The following is a 21647-nucleotide window of genomic DNA, read 5'->3' as shown; positions in this document are numbered from 1 at the left end:
TAAAGTCAGCATTTGGATTTAATGTCACTTAGTTTTAACCTCTGGTAAACATTGTGGGCAAGTCGTTACAGTTTTGTAACAAGTGTGCACCTCGTTAGTTATATACATACAAGTGTAAATGTTGTACCGTCGTCTCATTGTCTGGTATGTGTTGTGCTGTTCCATGTTTTGAATTAGACTGCCAACAAGTGAAGGGAAACAGACGAACTTTGCTTTACTTTACGATTTACACTAGGTTCTGTTGTTTTAGGTGAATATAGAAGAGCTATTTTCTTGAGAAAAAAAAAAATCCCTCATTGAATTTTTGTCAATTGTAAAAACTACTTTTAGTCGAGGCATTTGTTGCAAAGGATTAATTAATAGTTTTGTCACCGAAGGCACAGACACAATTATTTCAGAACAAATCGATTCAGGACAATTGTGCTCTTTTCACCAAGGAATACACTCACTGGACAGCCACGTGAATAAACAAACATTGTCAGGGAATACATATTTGATAGTACGCATTATTAATACCTTTGCGTAAAATATTTCAGGAAGTTGTGTTCGTGTGTGCGTGTCAGTATGTGTTCCACACGGAATGTTTTGCATGGCTGTTTTATTTTTGAAAAATATTCCGATGGGGTAGACAACCTCAAGAACAACAAAAACACTTCAGTCGAACACAGTTTGGACTTAATGAGCCATATTTTCTCCTTGGATAAACACAAATGCATCGGCATACATACGGTTCAAAAGGTACATGTACATATCTTGTGTTGAATGATACAGAACGATACACACAGTTGCCCTTTCGTGTGACAGTACACATCCATATGTTTTCATATTTAATACAGTTTCCAGGTTGTGCTATTCTCTTTAGTCAGATGGTGGGGGCCGAGGGTGGAGGAGGGGGGGTTAACAAATGTGCAGAACTACAGTACAGTCCTTTTGGAGAGCAAGCAACAACCGATCGGTTCACTCATGAGAGGGCTCATCTTCAGTCCGACATCCACCATCCCCTCGTGTTCTTGTGCTTTCTTTGTGCAACTCCGCATGCTGCAGAATTCCCGCAAACTGTCCTTGACACAGGTCACCCCGTGGCCCGTCTCGGGTTAGCGCGGGCCCGTCACACGCAGCCGTTCTCCTGCCGCGGCTTGTGGGCCACGGGGGTGTGCGGCGGGTAGAGGGAGGGGGCGAGCGTGCACAGGAACCCGGCCAGCAGAGTCAGTCCCAGTCCGCCCCACGCGCAGAACATGGACCAGCCATAGCCGTGGCTGATGTCCTCCGGTATTCCAAACATGTAACGAGGATAACGCGACAGTTCAAAGTTGATTCCCGCCACACACGTGCAGAGAGAGATGATGCAGCATGTTCCTGTCCACGGGAAGTGAACACACATGACAACGTTTAAAAGATTTTCCACTATAAAATGAATTGTGAACGATGCTATCTAGAACTCACAACATATTCGTGACAAGCCCACGAAATCAACACAACAATAAAACATATTTGTACTTGGCAATCAGCTTGTGATGACTTTCATATGAGGTTTAAAAGTTTTTACCATAACGGGCTGCTTGCTAGCTTTACGCTAAAGTTGTCTCTTGTGCTAACGTCAATTCACGAGCAGATGTGTTCGCTACCGTTAGGTTGTGACCGTGCAGGGGTTTTTGGCTAGTGAATGTCTACCGTAAACAAACATGAAGATCAGAGAACTGTCTGTGAGAGAAAAGTAAACCATGTTGAAGGGAAAATCAATCAGAGCTATTGCACAAACACGGAGCATAACCAATTTGGAATGTCCTGAAAAAGAAACTACTGATGTGCTGAGCATCAGACATTAAACAGGTCAGCCAAGGGTGTCAACAGCAGTTGTTGACAGAAACATTGTGAGTGCTGTGAAGAAACACCCAAAGACAACAGTCAGTGACATCACAACCGACGTCCACTTGACCGAGGTGAAGGTATCACAAGCAACTCCAAAAAAGAAAAAATATACAGGCCATTTCATATCACAAGATGCAAACCACTTATCAGCAAAAATAATCGTAAGGCCAAATTAAATTTGGCAAAGAAGTACAGAAATGACCCATAACCGTTTTGGAAGAAAGTTTTATGGCCTGATGAGACCAAAATGAACCACTGCCGAATGACGGGGAGGCCAAAGTATGGAGAAAGAAATGATCTTAAGATCGAAAACTCCAAGCTCATCTGTGGAGCATGAAGGAAGTAATGTTATGGTTTGGTTTTGCATGGCTGCTTCTGGAACGGGCTCACTAGTCTCTCTTTATTGATGATGAAGTCATGTTGGTAGCAGCAGAATGAATTCTGAAGTCTACAAAACTATTTTGTCTGGCAATCGACAGAAAAATGCATCCAAATTAATCAGGAGAATCTTCACCATGCGACAGGAAAATGACCCCCCAAAAAAACTGCCAACACAACAAAGGATTTCATCTGGGGGAGAAAGCCAAAGCTCTTATTCTGGCCAAGTCACTCACCGGATTTTAACCCAAATGGAACACAGGTGCCAAACTCCGGTCCTCGAGGGCCACTATTCTGCATGTTTTAGATGTTTCCCTCTTCCAGCACACATGATTCAAATGATCAGGATCTTTATCGGGCTCCTGCAGAGCTTGTTGATGAGCTGATCATTTGAATCAGGTGTGTAAGGAAGGAAACATCAAAAACAAGCAGGATAGTGGCCCCCGCACTTCATGTTGACAAAAATATAAGCCCCCCCAAAATGGAATAAAATTACTTTGACTAAGCAATTTAAATAATTACATAGTAACCTCCACTGCTGATAACTGTAAATGGGCGAATAACAATACCAGGTATCCGTATCGGACTGATACCGGCCTTGTTCTGATGTAGGAGCTATTGCCGATACATCCACCGATACTTGGGCAAAAATAATCCAACATTGATTATTTCCCCTTCAACGGTAGTTTGTGCTACATTGTGGCACAAAAAATAACCATAAAACTTAACAGAACCTTACACCGCTACTGGAGTTGTAATATAGTGATAATAAACATTTTCACTTACTCTTGTTGCTTAATAGGGAACCAAAGTATTAGAAAAAGCTTGCAATATGGCACACTTTGAAATTACTGCAAACTAATTAGGGCCAATTATGCTGCAGGAGAGAAAACAACCAAAATCCCAATGGAATACACTCCGGAAATAGTATTTACACTTGCACAATTAAACACGCCCTAGAAAATTATACTTATACATAACTGCAACTTCAACCAAAAGCATTGAAAAAATATATCAAAACTGAGTTAAAGGTGTGCATCTCGCCAATAAAAGATGATTCCATACGTATCTTGATACTTGGGGGTACCATAAAAGTCAAGGACGGTTCGAATTAAACGTGAAACGATTCACTTCAATTTAGTGGGAATTTGATTAGATTTTTTATTTTATTTGTTTATTTTTTTATGGTCTGGCTCAGCTCGGCACAGTATGATGTGATCAGTTTCTTGTTGTCATTTTACATGCTTTACATGTTAATTTGAATGAACTTGTCGATACAGTAAATGTGTCAAATCCCTCCTAGGTATATCTTTCCAATAAACCATTTTCATTCAATTGTTTGATTGATAAAGCTAATGATTAACTCTCTTTTTTTCAGACATGTGACGAGTGGTTAGCAGGTCTACCTTGCATTGTGGGATTTGAATCTTGCCCTGGTGAGTTATTTTCATCACTAAAAACATTAAGCAAATCACATTTAGGTAGGCCAGGCCCCATAAAAGCTAGGTCTGACACCGCATGTACTTTTTATGACGGTTTTTTTTGTGTGTGTGCGCACTGAGATTTTTCTTACGTAAAATACGCGCTGGGTGGCTGTTTTTGTTTTTCTTCTTTTTTTATTTTTTTTATTTTTGTGGGAAGGCTAGTGGTTGGATCCCTTTGAGCTTACCGCCCTCGTGAGGTGATTTGGCGTACTGCGCTTACCTCCCATGAGGAAGAGCAGGCCAGCAACATACTGCATGAGGTCATGTGCCTTCCAACAGCCCAGCACGCCAATGGTCCATCCGAAGAGGATGATGGATATGGCCATGCCAATGAAGCTCACCGTCATCCTTTGGAGATCTGTACGAGAAGAATTTTGAGCAGTGCAATGTGTTATTGTTGTTGTTGTTGTTATTGTTTTAATTTCAAGCACATTCGCGGTTTAAAAAAAAGACTCACGTAGCGCATGCCACTCATCCTGCCGGATCGTCTTGGTCAGGTTGATTGGCACGTTTCTGGGCAATGCCGATGAAGAGTAGTAGTATTTTATTGGCGTGCAACGTGCAACCAATCCTGTGGAAGCAAACCGCACAAAGAGAGAGGGGGTGTCACGTAACCCCTGACAAGATTCGAAGAGGATGCTTAACCCCCCCCCCCCCCCCCCGCGTCTCTCAATAAAACCTTTCATCACCCACCCAATGCATCCATCCACCCACACCAAGATGGAGCATCGTATTGTTAAACACGCCAATACTTCTGTTGCTGCACATTTTTTGTGCGTGTGGATCGGCAATTTATATTGGATTGCGCAAGACATTTCAACGCATTAGACACACACGCACGCAGAAAAATAAAACCACAGCAGCAAACCTTTAAAGATTAAATCCTCCGTCTCCAAGTCAAATCCCATCCGGTGACACTTCCTCCACAGTCCGGTGACGGTGGAGTTGAAATGCCGATTGCACAGCGACTCCATCGCGGAGGCTGGAGGCGCAAGGTGCCGCCGAGCCCGCAGCCTCGGCAGCCTCGCCTGCGACTCGGCGCTCGCCTTGGGCAGCATGCGCAGCGGGAGGTTGTTATTGGAGATGTAGATGTAGCCCGGGTCGGTCCTCTTGTTCGAGTAATTCTTGCAGCGCTCTCGGTGCCTTCTGGCGTCCGTCTCGTACCAGTTGTCGGTGCCGATGGCCACAGCGATCAGGCCGAGGGCGCACAAGGCTAGGACGAGACCCGCCGCGGTTAAAGTCCTCATCGCAGCCATGTTCCTTCCATGCGGGTGCCGTGATGAGAAGGGGACCCCCCTCAAGGAGTCATGGTCAGGTTGGCAGCGAGCATCGGCGCACTGAGGATGGAGACGCTGAGGCCTGGATGCGATGTTTTGGTTGTCTGCTTCTGCCAGTCAGCTCTATCTAGCCCGGATACTGGATTGGTCCCTGCAAAAACACATAACTCCATTAGATGGCGACAAAAACAAGCTGTTCATACTGTCAAAAACAGACGACAGTACAGTGATTAGGTCGGTGTTTCCTTTATTGAGCCAAAACCAAGGTGCGTATTTTATATATTAAAAAAAGAAAAATCACAAAGACCGTTTAATTGACCCGTCACTATAACCTCATGAGAACTTCTGGACCACTTTGGGGAAATTGGATCATAATGACACTTTAATGGGCCAAGGCACAGAGGTTGAGAATTGCGCTTGATGACACTCTTGTGCTCAAGGCCTATAATTGACTTTTTTTCTTTTTTTTTTGGGACAACCTGGTCAGGTCCTTCACGGATTCGGATAAATGTGTATTTAAAATTTGCATTGTAGTCATTTGTCACGATCTGTTTTTGTTGCTTAGATTACATTTAGTCTTCCTACATGTTATGTCTTGTTTCTTGTGCTCCCACCTGCTCTCGATAGCCTGGTCCTTTTGGCTGAGCAATCAGATCCCCCAACCGCTTGTGTTTTGTCCGGAGGTTCCTTGTTTTCTCGTCAGTGAGATTGACAGGCAATCAATCTAGCTTGCCCCCTGCTTTACCCCCCCCAATAAATTGAGATAGGCTCCAGGCTGTGGATGAGTAATTTTGGATAATGTCGTGGATAGAGCAATCCTTCATTTTTCAAGGTCCATCCATCCATCTATAAGCTATAGACTTATTCCGTTCAGGGTCATGAGGAAGCTGAGGTCTGTGCTTGTTTTTCAAATGATGAATGGAAGCCAGACAACTTGGAGGGAATTCGCACAAGCACGGGGAGAACATACAAACTCCAGAGAGGAAGAGACGACTCGACATATACCGCAAAATCAGTGACCGGCTGAGGCTCCAGTGCCGAAAGCCGTCACTTTCCACCAACCAGTTCCAGTTTCCATATTTAAGATTGGAGTTGGTTTTCAACCAATCTCGTGCTCCGAAGAGTCGAATTTTGTAGATTCAACAGACTGAGCATGTACCTCCAACAGAGAAGCCAAAGAGTGATCCAAACTAAAGAGACAAAGTTAAAGCTAACTGATTTTTTTTCCAGAGCTAAAAACGCACGTGAACTTTTGTTATCATGCGTACAAAAACAATACAGTCAAATTAAACGGATACATTTCAATATGGCCGCAGATTCAGACATGAAAGCAAATGTCGAGATTTGTTCCTTCACTGTATGTGTCGATGTAATGGAAATAATACCAACATTTTCAGTGAGTTTCAATCTCATGTTCAAAACTTCCTCAACTAAAAGCATAATTCCAAACTAAAAGAGGAACCAGCCTAATTCCAAACTTCTCTTTTGGTTTCATTGCCTGCCTGTACACAAATAATACATGCCAAATAGCACGTTGTTGCTATTGAACGACGACGAAATGTCTGATCGACTTAAATATGACTCAATGATTAACTTGACGTACGTGTAAATACTTGAGATATTTTGCCAAATTAGCCGTCGGGGAAGTAAAAAGTAGAGGTGGACATTTGAATTCGACAATTGGCTGTTGGGACTGCGGGCATGTGAGGTCGCTCTCAGTTCCTGTTTGTCTGCTCAAGTCACTATGTGCTTGTCTCATTGTTACTGAGGCAGTAGAAGACAAAAGTTATCATTTATGATCTGCTTCAAAATTCAAAAATTACACAATGGAAGGCTTTGTCATACCACCTGTAAGTGTTCATTTTTTTTTGTCATTTTCTGTCCACGCAGCTATTTCACCTTTTAATTGCTGTTGTAGCACATATGGATTTAGTAGGTCTTATTTTTTGTGGGGCATATAAGATTTGAGAAAATATAACATTAATTAAAGGTTCTGTTCTATTTTGTCTTTAAAGAGACAACTTTGATCAAATTAACTTGGATTATATTTTTTTTATGTAACATTTTCAAGTCTTTGGAATGGATGTAAAATTTTGCATTATTCTCTACAATACAAGCCACACTACTGTGTGTAACAAATTTTACACGTCAATTGGTTGACGTACTCTGTATGTTAGGTCATTATTGCACTGATAAAACTACTCATCTACCGACGATTTTTTTTTGCACAATTGCATACTTCCTCTCACCAAAGGCCTCTGAGGAACTCATACAAAGTGAGACGGAGAGTTATCGAGCGCCAGGCGAGTTGTATCCTTACCTCACTAACGTGGGGGACGTTTATGAAGGTAAGGCGATGATTTGGTATGTTCACTGCATGGTGCCGAGCCAAACGTGCGCTGGCTCTCTCAGATTACAGATGGAGCTACCACTCGGAGCATATCCAGCCTGCAGACTTGAATCACTTTCCGTCGAGTCATTTAACAGAGCTTCAGTGTGTGGGACAGCCACAAATTCAACCTTACCGCTACGACGCTGACGGTCATCTTCACATGGAGCCACCTCTCTCCGTGCTACCACAAGTGAGGCCTTTTTTATTGTCATTAGACGGTATGTGCCATTGTTACTTTTTTTCTGGTCCAGGATCTGCTTGGATGTGAGCTGGAGATTTAGATTTTCATGGGGAATTTTTGAAATGATGCCAAATTTGACAGCAAAATACTTTTTTATTTTTTATTTTATTATATTTTTTAATACATGAACATATTACTACATAAGACACAGATATTGGCATTTAAACACAACTCCGCTCCCCCAAAAAATAGTCATAAAAAAGTTTTTTTTTTTTTCTTTTTCAGATTTTTCTCTCTGTTGTAAAGTTAAACAAATACTAAAGAGAAACATATTGCAAAATATGCTGCCTATAGTTGATATCTCTATTGTTGTAAGAAGGGCCCGCACAATGAGGATTTCTTTGAGGCTGATGCCGATTTTTGTCAGAGAAAAAAAAAAGATTACAGATAAATCGTCCGATTAATTAAAAAAAATAAATAAATGAGAAATTCCCCCCTAATGCATTTCAAAGGCCATCAATTATATGCCGATTTTTGCTATTCCCTGGTCCTTATTCCCCGTGAATAGTGGAGGTCAGAAATAAATATATTGTTAAAGAAATAACTTTCCCCTTTGATTACCAGAATGCATTGCATGACGCAAAAGTTTGTATGTTATCCCCGTGCCTGCGTGGGTTTTCTCCGGGTACTCCGATTTCCTCCGACATTCCAAAGACATGCATGGTAGGTTGATTGGACACTCGGAATTGCCCCTCGGTTTGCTTGTGAGCTCGGATGGTTGGCGGTCTTTGTGTGCCCTGCGATTGGCTGGCAACCAGTTCAGGGTGTCCCCGCCTACTGCCCAAACATAGCTGGGATAGGCTCCAGCACCCTGCGACCCTCGAGGGGATAAGTAGCTTGGAAAATGGATAATGGATGGATGTACATTTATGGATACAAGTTTATTGTATAGATTTGTATGTATTAAATAATGAAACCAGTGTTACACGTGGTCAACTTTTGAAAAATGGTGCGAGTACATAATTGTTAAAAAACAACAGCAATTTGGCTGATTATTTTAGTTGATATTTGAAGGGCCATAAAATGGGTAAAATCAGCCCATCGGTTAATCGGTTGGGCCCTAGTTTCAAGCTAAGTGTTAAGGGACCTAAAAAAATATGTTATTATTTTATACATTATTTATTTTACAAATTAATTGGCTGATTAGTCGGTGACAATAAAGGGATTTCTAATTCTAATTATCTGGATTATGTTTCTGCCAAATAGCAGAATCTCCCTCAGCCTAAAAAAAAAAAAAATCCACATCTGTCTGGCCATTATCAAAACACTGAGTCCAAGCGGGCCATCGCACTGTCTGGTGTTCGAAACCAAAATAGGGAATGATAAAAAAAAAAAAAAAAAAATTTAACATAAGCTCAGTCGAAGATATGATTCACGCAGTGTGGGTGAGTGTAGCTGATGACAGACCACTGCATCAACATATTGCAGCTATTTTAACTCTCAGAGGCATTTACAATATGAAATCTTTAGAAGATGAAAGCGCTAAAGGAAGGATTTGCTACAATTAAAAAAAAAAAAAGTTTCTCGCAGAGATTGCTTATTGAGTCAAATAATTCCCAGGAATGTTGAGCTCGTCCAATGAACATACAAAACATTGTTAATTATTTCAAATTGACATTTGGGTGAAAGAAAAAGACCAAATAAAATGTCATTCACTTACATCCTCTTTTTGCATGACTAAACAAACTCACAAACAGCCTATGTTATTTATTTATTTTTATTTTTTTTGCATGAACCCACAACATGTTGACGTTTTGTCTTGAAGATTCCAAATTACACCTCGTCACTGTACTATCAGTACCAAAGTCCAGTCTCGTCTGTCCAATACTATTCAGAAGAGGAACAAAGAGGTGTAAGCCCCCCTCTTGAGGTATCAGAAGGTGAGGATGTATCTGAATACCACAACCTGCCCTCCATCAAGAAAGACACAAGTGAGGATCATTCTAAACAATGTTTGAATAGGCTTGTTAAAGTGGAAGTCAAGTCAAGAATGTTAATAGCTCCCCTGTTTACGGGTTTGGTCACGTGATGTTGGCAAAGCGAGCCTCTGGGCACTTTGACTGACATCAATTTCAGTCGCCAGCAGGGGGAGATGTTGCATAAAATAGCCTCCTTGAATTGATGAAACCTGTTGGATTATTCTTCATTTTTATTCTGGAAAATGCAATATTAATCAGGATATCATGTTTAGATTAGTGGGAGCACTTAGAACATACTAAAGATAACATTTTGACTTGAGTTCCACTGTAAGCAAAAAAGGTTAGAAGAAAGAAAACCTAAATGTGTGTCATATTAATCTATGTAGATGCCAAAAGGAAAATCCGCTTGTACCAGTTTCTCTTGGACTTGCTGAGAAGCGGCGATATGAGTGATTCCATCTGGTGGGTGGACCAAGATAAGGGCATCTTCCAGTTCTCCACTAAACACAAAGAAGCCCTGGCCAGTCACTGGGGAGTCCAAAAAGGAAATCGCAAAAAAATGACCTACCAAAAGATGGCTCGTGCACTGAGGAACTATGGTAAAACTGGTGAGATTCAAAAGGTGAAAAAGAAGCTGACTTACCAGTTCAGTGAAGAAGTTCTGAGGAACTTCTATTCCCAACAGTACTCTAACTAATGAAGAAAGGTGCTTGTTTTATTCGATTAACGTGGTATTTTGTGGTTGCAATTGCATTACTATTTATTTGCTTCCTGAGAGATATTTACAATATTTCCCCAAATTGTTTCATTTTACTATTGTTTGACGCCAGGGGAAAATTACTATTGTTAATACATACTTTTTGGTGCCCCAATCAATAAAGTTATTAACATTCATTCATCGAGGGGTGATATGGTGGGTTGGGTTTGCTTGCAAATAAAGTTTGAGTGAAGAAGCCACTGAAACCAGCATGACTTTAAAATGGATTGCAGTTATTATACATCCTTCCATTTTCTACAGCATTCGCCCTAAAAAAACAACAACACTATATTAGAAATAGTTTTCTACTTTCAAAGAATGTCAGTCCTGTACCACTATCCAAATTTATAACTAAAATAACAGCTACCATTGGTGACGAATGACATAACTAAATAAGTATTGGTCTACGTTTTTATTTGCGATTTCTTTTTTCAAATGAAATTTATTGAGTCAATTTAAAAACAGTACAACAATATCACGTATTCAGTAAAAAATCAATTGTCAATAATAAAAAATTATATGATATTAGGAAATCCGATTAGTAGATAAATTGTAACGTATTCAGTAAAAAATCAATTGTCAATAATAAAAAATTATATGATATTAGGAAATCCGATTAGTAGATAAATTGTAATAACCATTAAATAAAATGGTCTGTTTCTTCGTATTAGTAAATGAGGATTTATTGTAAAAAGGAATTAAAAATGTCAATAATTACATGCGCCGTTCATGTAACACGTGACGTTGAGCGGAAGGTTTTGCCAGTGACGTCATCGCCCTGAGCCAATCAGTGTGCAGGCGTCAATGCACAACGAATTTCAAACTCCGACTGGAGTCGACACAGGATCTCGAACCGAAAGGAGACGGTAGCCAGTAGCTTCATTAATTGAAAGTGCTGCAGTCGACACGGAATTACAAAGCGGAGACGTTATTTGATTTTTTTAAAGAACAGTCTACGTTGTCAGCATGAGAGTGAGGTAGGTATCTTGTCAGTAATTAACAAAAGTAGCTCGTTGGTCCTTTTCATTTGACGACCGTTTCTACCGGGCTAACCTTGAGCTAATATCGCCTATTCAGTTATTGCTCACATTATTATCGTAAGTTTGAATGAAGAATTCTTACAGTTACAGCGTCGTCAGTATTGCGTAAACATGTCATTTTTAGCTTCCCTGTATTTTAGTTCAGTCAATTGTTATCTTTATTGAGCCAAATCACATATTCGACACTTCGATTCACGTCAGTTGTACCTTCTGTCATTTAGTGGAATTTAAATGTTCTGCATGTCACGTCATTGTCACCAACAGAAGACAAATCCAGAGTGCTTCACGGGGCAAAAAAGTAACCCACAACATGGAGCAGGTTAAATGACATTTTAAAACAAAGTGTTAAATGACACGTACAGACGTTAACAAGTTAAAATAAAACTTTAAGACTGAATGGTGAATTTAAAAAAAACGTATCGCTTAAATGAGACACACTTGGTTTGCCTGCTTGTTTCGCAGTGAAGTCCATGCTGCGGAGTCTGTTGCCTACCTCAACAGAGCTCTGATGAAATTACGGGATATCTGGGAAGAAATGGGGATTTCAGAGGATCAGCGCCTACAGAGAACTGGTGTAGTTCACGCGCACATCAAAGTAAGATAACTGCAATAAATCCTTAACGTTTTCTCTCGATAGTTGCTGGCTGACTGTCTGGTATGTCTGAATTTTCTCGTGCACTGCAGGTTATGCTGGATTCAATGATAGTCGAAGAAGAGGAGCTCAAAAAGCGAGTCATAAAAAACATTGAATCCCATCGCCAAGAACTTCATCTACTGTGCACTGAACTTCAGATGCCCCCCTTTGAGGTACAGATTTGGAAATGCAGCCTCGAAGATTGATGATAATGATATGGATTTTATGCTTCTAATATTTGGCAAAGAAAATAATTCGGATAACTTTTTTTTTTTTTTTTGTGAAGGAAGAGGACGGCTGCGCCATGTTGCAGGTAGAGAAGAACAGCCGCACTCATCTAGAGTTGATGAAGGAGCACAAGAAGCAGAGAATGGACGACCTCAAGAGTCTTGTTGTCAAAGACTGTGAACTTTGTGACATCATGTGCACCACCCCCTTCAGCATTAACCGCGAGTCAGTGCCATCCCTGAAGCAACTAGATGACTACCGTGCACATGTTGATGCCCTCACCAAGGAAAAGGTGTCACTGTTTTTTCTTTCTTCTTCACTGAGTGATTTTCTCGCTTTTGTTTAAAATAAAACATGTTTTTGTTTTCAGGAGCACCGTCATGAACAATTTATGAGTGTAAAGAACGAGATAATCAAATGCATGGATGATCTGGAGCGTCAGGCCGAGACACGTTTTGAAAAGGATGTGATGTACGAGGATGAGGAGGGCTTCTGTCTCTCTACTGACAACATCGACGCGCTTAAACAACTCCTCAGCCAGGTGACTTGGCTGTGTTTCATTCGACCTTGATAATGCCCTGTCATGTGTGATGTCGTAAGACCGGCGACTGTGACCCCTTACCAGTTGCAAGAGCGCAAAGCAGAGAATGAGGTGCTGTGTGCAGCACTCCGCACTACGACTCAGGAACTATGGGAAAGGCTGCAGATCCCTCCGGAGGAGAGAGAGAACTTGGCCGAGCACATGATCAAGTCCAAGAAGAGCAACATTGAGGCAGTAAGAAATGTTAATCACCAGAGGGGGGGGGGGATGTCACACGCTGCAACAGTGTTGTTATATGTGTTCATGCTTGTATTCATTGACTGCAGCTCCAGGCTGAGGTCCAGCGTCTTGAACTGCTGAAACTCCAGAGTATAAAAAGTGTCATCGAGGCAATCAGAGCTGAGATCTCACTTTACTGGGAAATGTGCTTCTACAGCCAAGAACAGCGCCAGGCTTTTCTTCCTTATCATGACGGTGACTAGATTTACTTTTGGTGACTTCTTACGCCTCCTTAACTTGGCACCTTCCGGAAATACAAAGGTTGTCGGTCAGTCTCGATGTCACATCGTCCCTTGGTGTCAAAAGATTGTGCCGAATCACTAAAATTATTCTATTAGACGGACAAGACAACTATTCATCAGGCAATGTTGCGCTTCTCGTATGTCAAGTCGATCACATTGAGAGTTTCTTGCTTGAGCTAACTGTAAGAACGTGGCCTCTTTATCCATGAACTGCGCCAGTGAGTTCTGATGTGCTAGAGCAGGCGTGGGCAAACTACAGCGGGGGGGCCACATCATGCAACCCGTTAAATGTTTTGATCCGGCCCGCCGAACTTGAAAAAAAATTAAATGAATAAACCTTGTTAATGTTCTATTTTCCAAATACAGTGGGTTTTTCACTGACATATATAGACGCCCCTAGTGTGACACAGTGCATTTTAAAGGATAGCTTCAAATCAATGTATTGTGAAATGGCGGTGTCGATCAAAAGAGAGAGACGAGGTTTCATTTCATTGTGTGCCGAATAAAGTGTCAAGTAAGTGGACAAGTTGTCAGTGCGTGTTTGTGTATGCAGACGACTTCACCGAAGAGCTGCTCAACCTGCACGAGGCAGAAGTCAAGAATTTGAAGAGCTACATTGCGGACCATAAAGAACTTTTTGAAGGCGTCACAAAGTGGCAAGAGAACTGGGCTTTGTATTTGGAACTGGACGTGAGTACTTGGGCATAATTGGAAGTACTGTCAACATCTTTTCGGTGATGTTTATGTTGGCGGTGTTTCTCATCTTAGAGGAAAGCTAACGACACGTCAAGGTTTAACAACAGAGGTGGGAACCTTCTGAAGGAGGAGAAGAAGCGAAGTGACCTGCAGAAAAGTTTGCCCAAGGTACTGTGTAAAAGTGGCAAGTGTGTTCCAGGTGCTTGGGTAAAAGTAACACAACTGAATCCACTCGTGCAAAAGTTAAACCAGTGCAGACCGAAATGTGTACAAAAGGGACAATACATTTTCCACCCTTAGAAGGCAGAAAGATCTCAAATGTGGTTGCCTCTCAATTTATATTTATATATATATATATATATATATATATAAATTGAGAAGTATATATATATAAAAATGTCATCATCCACAGCCGTTGATAAAAAATACTTTAAGAGTAGAAAATTTTTTTGTTGCGAGCAGTTTCACCATTTTGCTGGATTTTTTTATTTTTTTATTTGTCATCTCACCAGCTTGAAAAGTCTCTAAAGGCCCAAATTGATTCTTGGGAGCATGAGCAAGGCAAAGAGTTCTATGTCAACGGGCAGAAGTTTCTGGATTATGTGCAGCAGCAGTGGGAGCAGCACCACATTGAGAAGGAGAAAGAGAAAATGGAGCGGGTATGTGACCGCTTCCACCAAACATTTTCTCTTATCTACATCGACATGCATTGATGTTTTTTTTTTTTTATTAGCAACTGAAAAAGAGCAAACAGATGCAGGAAGACATGTTGTACGGAACTGCTGTGAGGACACCATCCAAAAGACGCATCGCTGGAACCCTCACACCAAGCAAACAACGAAAGGTCATTTGGTTTCAACTAATTCTGGCATGAGTGGTTCTGGTAGAATGAAAGAAAAAAAAAAAGTGATGTTCTCGTGTTTTCTGCAGATGGGAATGTCAACCATCGCGACGCCCAACAGCTTCCTCACTTCAGGCTTTGGGGGCACTATGTGCCAAGCATCCATCCAGAGGCCGCCTCTGTCTGCCAGTAAGGTACAGTTCATCGCACTTTGCTCTTATGGGACACAAATTCTCTGCTGTTTTTCCTGTACATGTCATTTCAACTTCACTTGTAGGGTCTTGGCCTGCGAACCCTCGGACATGCAAAGACCACCTGTGCACTTGAGCGCAACAAGGAAAACCTTAACCGAAACACTCCGTGTGGCGCACTCCGGTCTCAGGATACTCAAGATCGCACCTTTAACGCTGTTGCAGGCTCCTATTCGGAATTTGCGGTAAATGCAGTTTAGCACGTTGGTTCTGAATAGAACCTAGGCCTGTTTTATGGCGGCAATGCTGGAACCCTGAATAATGAACTAGATGCCATTTGCTTCAAGCTTAGATACGAAGTACAGTGAACCCCCGGTTATCGCGGACCGCGACCACCCGCGAAAACTGAAAATCCGCAAAGTAGCGGCGTACCTTCAAAAATGCTTAAAAAAATATATATATACGGGTAGAGAGAGAGAGAGTGAAATTAATGTTATAACAAAAAAAACAAATTATTATTATTATTATTATTAAAATTCCCCAGCCATTATTTTTGTATTTATTCAATTACTTCTTTTTGTATTTATTTAATTACTTCGACTTTTACCTGCTGGTACGCCGTCCGGTGTGCCCTGTGAATGTTATGATCCTCCAGCAAAGCTGGAGGATTGAGCAGGACTCTCCAAACGCAGACACGGGGGAAAAAGGTGGTGATACAAAGATATTTATTATAATCACAATATAGTCAGTATCCAATTACCATCTAGGACTATGAGGGTCTATCGGCTATAATATATATAATACCAATCTATCGGCGGAAAGAACGTAAAGCGCTGGCGGAACACTCGCACCAGGAAAAGGGAATAACTATAGAACGAAAAACGCTTGCAAAAGGCAAGGAATGACTAACGAAGATTGCTTACCACGGGAGGATAAGAGGAGACCAATCATCGACAGAAAAAGAGAACAGAAAACGAGCCGAGCTGTAGCTGATAACGAAATGAAAGAAAAACGCGACAACAGGAAACACTTGAACAAGATAACGATCGAAGTACGGGAGCATGAGCAAGTAGGATAACAAACCGACGCCAGGTAGTCAGTGTAGGTGGATTATATAGTGAGTGTAATCAGTGAATGAATGGGAATCCGGTGCGGGGCTGGTGGGCGCGTCTCGCGGCAGCAGACGGCATGGCGCGAGACGATCGCTGGAGGAACGCCCACACAGCTGAAAAAACAAAAACACACGCGGCATGACAGGCACGGATTATGACAGTGAAATGAAAGGTGGCATTCTTCATTTATTTATTTATTCATTCATAACTGACAGCCTCGCGCTCCGCTCGTGCCTGGGCGGAAGAGATGCTCCTCTTCGGCTTAATTGTCACGCACGCCGGACCTGCTCCCCGAAGCGCGTCTCCGTTCGGTTGAACTCGGTTTCATTTCGCCCCGCTCGTGCCCCGGGCGGAAAGTGCTCCTATTCGGCGTAACTGTCATGCGCGCCGGCCGGCCTCCTCCGGAGCTCTGGTACGGTCCGAACCGCGCGAAACGTCGCCCCCGATCTTGAACGTGCTCTTCTTCGTCCACTCTCCTGTTCGCCCACGCTCTTCTTCGGCGCACGCCGGCCGTCTAACCGCTCCAGCGCCCCATCGTGCCGCTCGGCGAAACTACAATGCCCCTGAATATTTTTTAGACCCGCGAAGCACTGAACCCGCGAAAGGTGAACCGCAAAGTAGCGGGGGTTCACTGTACTACAAAATTGTCAGAATAACACTTAACACATAACAAACGCCTCGTTCAAACTGGATGAATTTTGCTCTTTTGTCTCAGAGGGACCTGTCAAAGGCTTCGAAATCGAATGTGAAGTCTGGACTGCTCAACTCCACCGTCAGTCAACAGTGACCAAAGTCTTCCAGCGCTGCTGTTTGTGTGGAAAGCTTTTCAAATGCAAATTTTTCCTTTAAAAAATGTTCAAATGCTTTACAAATGTGTGAGCGTTTTGATGATCCAGTTTTTACTCAGGCTTATCTTTTTTTGTCCGGGGTGGTCTTCTGCCTCTTTGCGGCAGGTAAATGTTTGATTGTTCATTTTTGTCTTTTTTTTTTTTAAGCATTCTGAACGCGTTTCCTTTTTCTGTCATTTCTCCACTTTTTTATTGCACGAACCACTTGTGTAAATTGTTTTATCTAACTGGAATGAGAGCTACTTTGTTCTGAAACGCAATGCTTTTCAAATCCGTCTGTAAATAAACGTTTGACCAAAACTTTCATGTAATCTTAACTTTTATTGCAATGTCTTGTTTTTTTCTCTATAAGATACTTCAAAACGGATTTGTAGTCTCAGGTCAAAGGCGTCAAACTCACTTTTATCACAGGTCACATCATACTTATGACTAAAACATGAATTACAGTAAAATTGCACTGGAAATCACTTCATTGTCATTAAAAAAGGGATTTGGTTACCCGAAAAATGTCAACGTTACTAAATGTGATGACAAATTCAAACATTTTGATTGCTCTAGTAGGCCACATTTTATGATGTGGTTCGCTGGATCAAACCTTGAGTTTGACACTTTTTGCTCGACATGTTCTGCTCAAGTCAAGCGCGTCATCAGTTCTTCAAGAGCCCTTTCGCGATGATTTTCATGAACAAGCAGCACTTCCTTGATGGCGCTTTGCTGGAAGCCCATCTCGTTGAACTGAGTCAAGAGGCGCAGAAACTCTGCGGCCTGAAATGGGAATTGCAACTTGGCGTCAAAAAGCTGTGACCGTGTGCTCATTCGTGTTTTGTATTCAATGAAAGGATCAACAAGAAGGGAAGGCACCTTGCTCTCACAGTTGTGGAACATCTCCAAGGCCTCTTCCACTTGCGCTTCGTCGTAGCCCATCTCACACAGATGATTGCAAGCTGCCAGGTATTTTATGAGCTGTCAAAATTAATGGTTTGTATTCAATTCAGTGCAATGAATGGAGTAGACAAAATAAAAAAAAAATATTTATTATAAAAGTAGGGCCCCAGCCATATGGATTTTTTTTTGTTTGGGCCAATTTCGATATTTGTCAGAAAAACATTGTGATAAACAATCGGCAAAGTATATTAAAAAAAAAACAAAAAGAGGTATGCTGCGTTTCACTCACGGCAGCAAGGTTGGTAATTCTAGACTTTTTTTTTTTTTTTTAACAATACTTCATCCTTTATTATTTGTTCTTCTTCATAACAGAGGGTAATTTTCAAGCACAAAAAAAGTATTAACTTTACATTTCGGCCATTAAGGTATGCAGTGAAGTTAGTGGCAAAGCATGATTTAGTCGTGATGCACTTCCACGGTAAATAACGGAACATTTTTTAAATTGTAGTTAATCTTTTTCATCTTGTACTGTCGTTTGTGTTGTTTTTTTTTTAAACTTTTTTATTTTCTTTTGTTAACAAAATAGAAAATATTTTAGTGTTCGTTATTTCATTAGCTCTCGTTTAATTAGAATACTGCTGTTACTGAGATCCAATACAAGAACTCTCTCTTTATAGGCAACCTTTACAAAGCTACTAACTGCCTTTTGTAAACACTGAATTAAACAATACATCACATTTGGAATAAAAAATGGTGAAACAGATTGTACCTTGTCTGGACTGTTGTATCCAGTTTTCTGCAGAGCCAAGATAGCGGTACGCAACGGGTATCCTTTGTCAGTGACGGCCTCCAGCAGCTCCCTCTCTTCTCGGCTGAGAGCGGACAGCAGCTCTGTGGCTGAGTCAAGGAAGCCTCCCGTCTGGAAAGCCTGATGAGCATCCACATGAAAGATGAGCAAGTAGGTACGTGCACACGTGGCGCCAAACCACGACTATGTGGAGTCCACTTCTATGTTTGCCACAATTTGTTAGGTAAGAGCGACTTTAACAATCTTTTTAGAAAAGAAATTGCCTCAAACCATGACCCGGGCAATAAATTCGGTACTGCTCAAGAAAGATAAAGTTTCCCTTTTTAGCACCTCATACCACCTCATAAACCTTTTGAATTGTGACTATAACATTTCTACGAAAATGTTAGCCACCTCACAAACACATTTTTTTTCCTGTTTCTGTGCTTGTCTGTTTGTTGATGGAAAAACTTTCAAATAAAGTTCTTTAAAAAAAAAAATTAAAAAACTCACTTTTTGCCTGCGGTTTTTGATGACAGGGCCAGCGGAGGAGGGTCGTTGCATCTGCAGCCTTCCTTCTGCGGGATTGTTTTGGGGATGCAATCTGCCCACAGCACTCTGTGCACGCTGCCTTTTCTTGGTGCCGCTGCACTCAGGAGACGTCGCGGCACCTCTGTGGCTCTTCGGTGACAACTCCACCCTGTGGCACCGAGCGGGAAAACCGAGGTGCATGTCTTTGACCCTGGAGAGTGCGGCGCTGCGGGGCCGCTCTCGACCCGTAGTGGGCCCCTGAGGACTGTCTTCAGGGGACGAGCCTTCGTTGTCCTCGCAGTAGCCGTCTTCTTCATCCGAGTCGGATCTGTGGAAGCCGAGCATGCGATGGTGCGACCGGCCGTCGGCGGAGTTCAAGCTGTGACTGCGGCGCCGTGGCTTGGAGGAGGTCCAAGGGTCACTGGGTCTGTGAGGGGCCCTGCACCACTCATGAGGGCTGCTGAACATCAGCCAGTACGGAGGACAGGATGGAGCTTGGTAGGCAGGCTGCTGGCCTGCTGATATCAGCTTCTCCAGATTGAAGCCGTACTGTACACGGAGAATGTTTAAACAACAAATTTACCATGACGTAAAACGGGGCGTAGAATTTTAAGACTTATACTAGTCCTCAGTCTTCATACTTCTCTCTGAATCCCCTGAATTTCTGAATTGCCCACCCCGGTTTTGTAGCATGGAAAGGGAAGTGTCAAGAATTCTCACATTTTGGCTGTTCATGTTTGAATAGCAAAGGTGCACCTAAAAAACTGGTACAAGTGTGTATGGGAGTGAAATGCCACCTGAGTTTCCTGCATTATCCGAGGACAGTCGGGCACCGTGATGTCAGGTGGTGTCATCAAGTACACATCCTGCCCCAGTGACCCCAGTGGTGTTCCAAAAGGGACATCGTCCAGACTGCTCATCGTCTCCAAAAAAAACGTGCTGCGTTGGAGGGAAATCACAAACATGGAACCGAAATCAGAGTTTGAAAACTTCCTGCAAAACCTGAAACACAATTTGAAACAATTCCTCTCCTAACCCTAACCCTAACCCTAACACTTATTTCCTCTAACCCTAACCCTAACCCCTAACCCTAAACCCTAACCCCTAACCCCTAACCCTAACCCTAAACCCTAAACCCTAACCCCTAACCCTAACCCTAACCCAACCCTAACCCTAACCCTAACCCAACCCTAACCCTAACCCCTAATCCTAACCCTAACCCTAACACTTATTTCCCCTAACCCTACCCTAACCCTAACCCTAACCCTAACCCCTAACCCTAACTCTAACCCTAACCCTAACCCTTAAACCCTAAACCCTAAACCCTAACCCCTAACCCCTAACCCTAACCCTAACCCTAACCCTAACCCTATTTGGAAACCCTAGCCCTAATTGGAAACCCTAACCCTAGTTGGAAACTTATCCCTAGTTAGAAACCCTTTGTATGGCATCCACAGAGATGCGGGTTCGATTCTCACAAGGAGCTACTCTGTAATAATCGGTGTTTGTTTTTCCAACAGAAGTTTGAATCCATTTTTAATATTTCTAATTATTACATGGAGCGATGTGGTTAATGCTTTGGTTGACATGGTCCTCCAAAATTCCCAGCCATTCTATATTGTCGCGGACAAGGTGTTCAGTAAACGTTTTACTGCTGTTAACCCGACCTTTATTCTCCCTACCAGACAGGTATGGATGGATGGATATGAAAGAAAAAAAACAGACAGAGCCGCAGGTGAAAAAAAAAATATTTTGAATAAAAATAAACGAGGTAAAACTTTTTGTGAGTACATGTTTTTATCCACAAGAATAAAAACTCAATTGCTGCATTTTCTTCCACTCTTTCCATGTCAATTTCATGTCATAATGAGTACAATCTAATCAAAACTTTGCACAATTAAACCGCTTCCTTGCGTGTCGATATACTTTATGTCCACTTGGTGGTGCCAGAGGGCTTTAACGACCTTTGAGGTCAATCCAATTGCATGGAAAGCCTCAATGCTTCAACTCACATCATTCCTAAAAACTAATCCTCACCCGAACGCTAAACTCTACCCCTAACCCACAATCTAACCCTAAACCCAACCAACCCCTAACCATAACCCTCCAACTCAGCCTAAAGTAACCCTAATTTCTAGGCTTTCAAACAAGGGTTAGGGTTTCAAACTTGGGTTTTAAGACAGTATAAGGGTTTCACATTAGGTTTTCAAAGTAGTTTTTTTTAAACTTGATTTTGGATCATGTTTCTTCCTCTAGCACTTACCTGCATCAGGTGTTTGGCCTCTCGAGCTGAAGATGATTGAGCATGTGTGTGAGTCTATGTGCGTGTGTGCGGAATGAATGGCGAACACAGGCGTGATCACGTGGCTTAAAGCTCATTAAGTCGCATCAGCTCAGATCTTGTTCTCCAATAATATTGCACATTTGTGACCGCATACAGAAAGGTTGATGAAAACAAATGTATTTTTAGTTTGT

The 21647-nt window shown here is 42.0% G+C and overlaps 4 protein-coding genes across 4 annotated transcripts; 2 read left to right on the top strand and 2 right to left on the bottom strand.

Annotated features, from left to right (window-relative positions):
- Positions 1-5159, bottom strand: tmem276a (transmembrane protein 276a). Its single transcript, XM_088299547.1, has 4 exons — positions 4600-5159; positions 4189-4302; positions 3952-4089; positions 1-1356 (listed from the first exon to the last, which is right to left on the bottom strand). The coding sequence occupies exons 1-4, from the start codon at positions 4985-4987 to the stop codon at positions 1109-1111; spliced, it is 888 nt and encodes a 295-aa protein (XP_088155673.1). The 5' UTR covers positions 4988-5159; the 3' UTR covers positions 1-1108.
- Positions 5160-6740: 1581 nt separating this feature from the next.
- Positions 6741-10500, top strand: spi1a (Spi-1 proto-oncogene a). The gene is made up of 5 exons (XM_088298789.1): positions 6741-6858; positions 7263-7356; positions 7421-7590; positions 9407-9572; positions 9947-10500. Exons 1-5 carry the CDS (start codon positions 6835-6837, stop codon positions 10255-10257), a joined length of 765 nt encoding a protein of 254 aa, XP_088154915.1. The 5' UTR covers positions 6741-6834; the 3' UTR covers positions 10258-10500.
- A 598-nt stretch (positions 10501-11098) lies between these two features.
- Positions 11099-17286, top strand: LOC148335021 (protein regulator of cytokinesis 1-like). Its single transcript, XM_088298191.1, has 14 exons — positions 11099-11294; positions 11820-11952; positions 12042-12164; positions 12278-12511; positions 12590-12760; positions 12845-12994; positions 13087-13234; positions 13835-13971; positions 14050-14145; positions 14490-14636; positions 14711-14821; positions 14908-15012; positions 15096-15254; positions 16837-17286. The coding sequence occupies exons 1-14, from the start codon at positions 11284-11286 to the stop codon at positions 16906-16908; spliced, it is 1797 nt and encodes a 598-aa protein (XP_088154317.1). The 5' UTR covers positions 11099-11283; the 3' UTR covers positions 16909-17286.
- LOC148335020 (uncharacterized) lies at positions 17271-21519 on the bottom strand. Its single transcript, XM_088298192.1, has 6 exons — positions 21436-21519; positions 19970-20111; positions 19155-19721; positions 18624-18782; positions 17831-17932; positions 17271-17734 (listed from the first exon to the last, which is right to left on the bottom strand). Exons 2-6 carry the CDS (start codon positions 20090-20092, stop codon positions 17600-17602), a joined length of 1086 nt encoding a protein of 361 aa, XP_088154318.1. The 5' UTR covers positions 20093-20111; positions 21436-21519; the 3' UTR covers positions 17271-17599.
- Positions 21520-21647: the final 128 nt, after the last annotated feature.

Source organism: Idiotropiscis lumnitzeri, chromosome 6 (assembly GCF_059441095.1).
Source record: "Idiotropiscis lumnitzeri isolate Australia: NSW breed Sydney's pygmy pipehorse chromosome 6, RoL_Ilum_1.0, whole genome shotgun sequence".
Taxonomy (NCBI): domain Eukaryota; kingdom Metazoa; phylum Chordata; class Actinopteri; order Syngnathiformes; family Syngnathidae; genus Idiotropiscis; species Idiotropiscis lumnitzeri.
The sequence above is the reverse complement of the archived record's forward strand: the minus strand, read 5'-3'. Positions and strand labels throughout refer to the sequence as shown.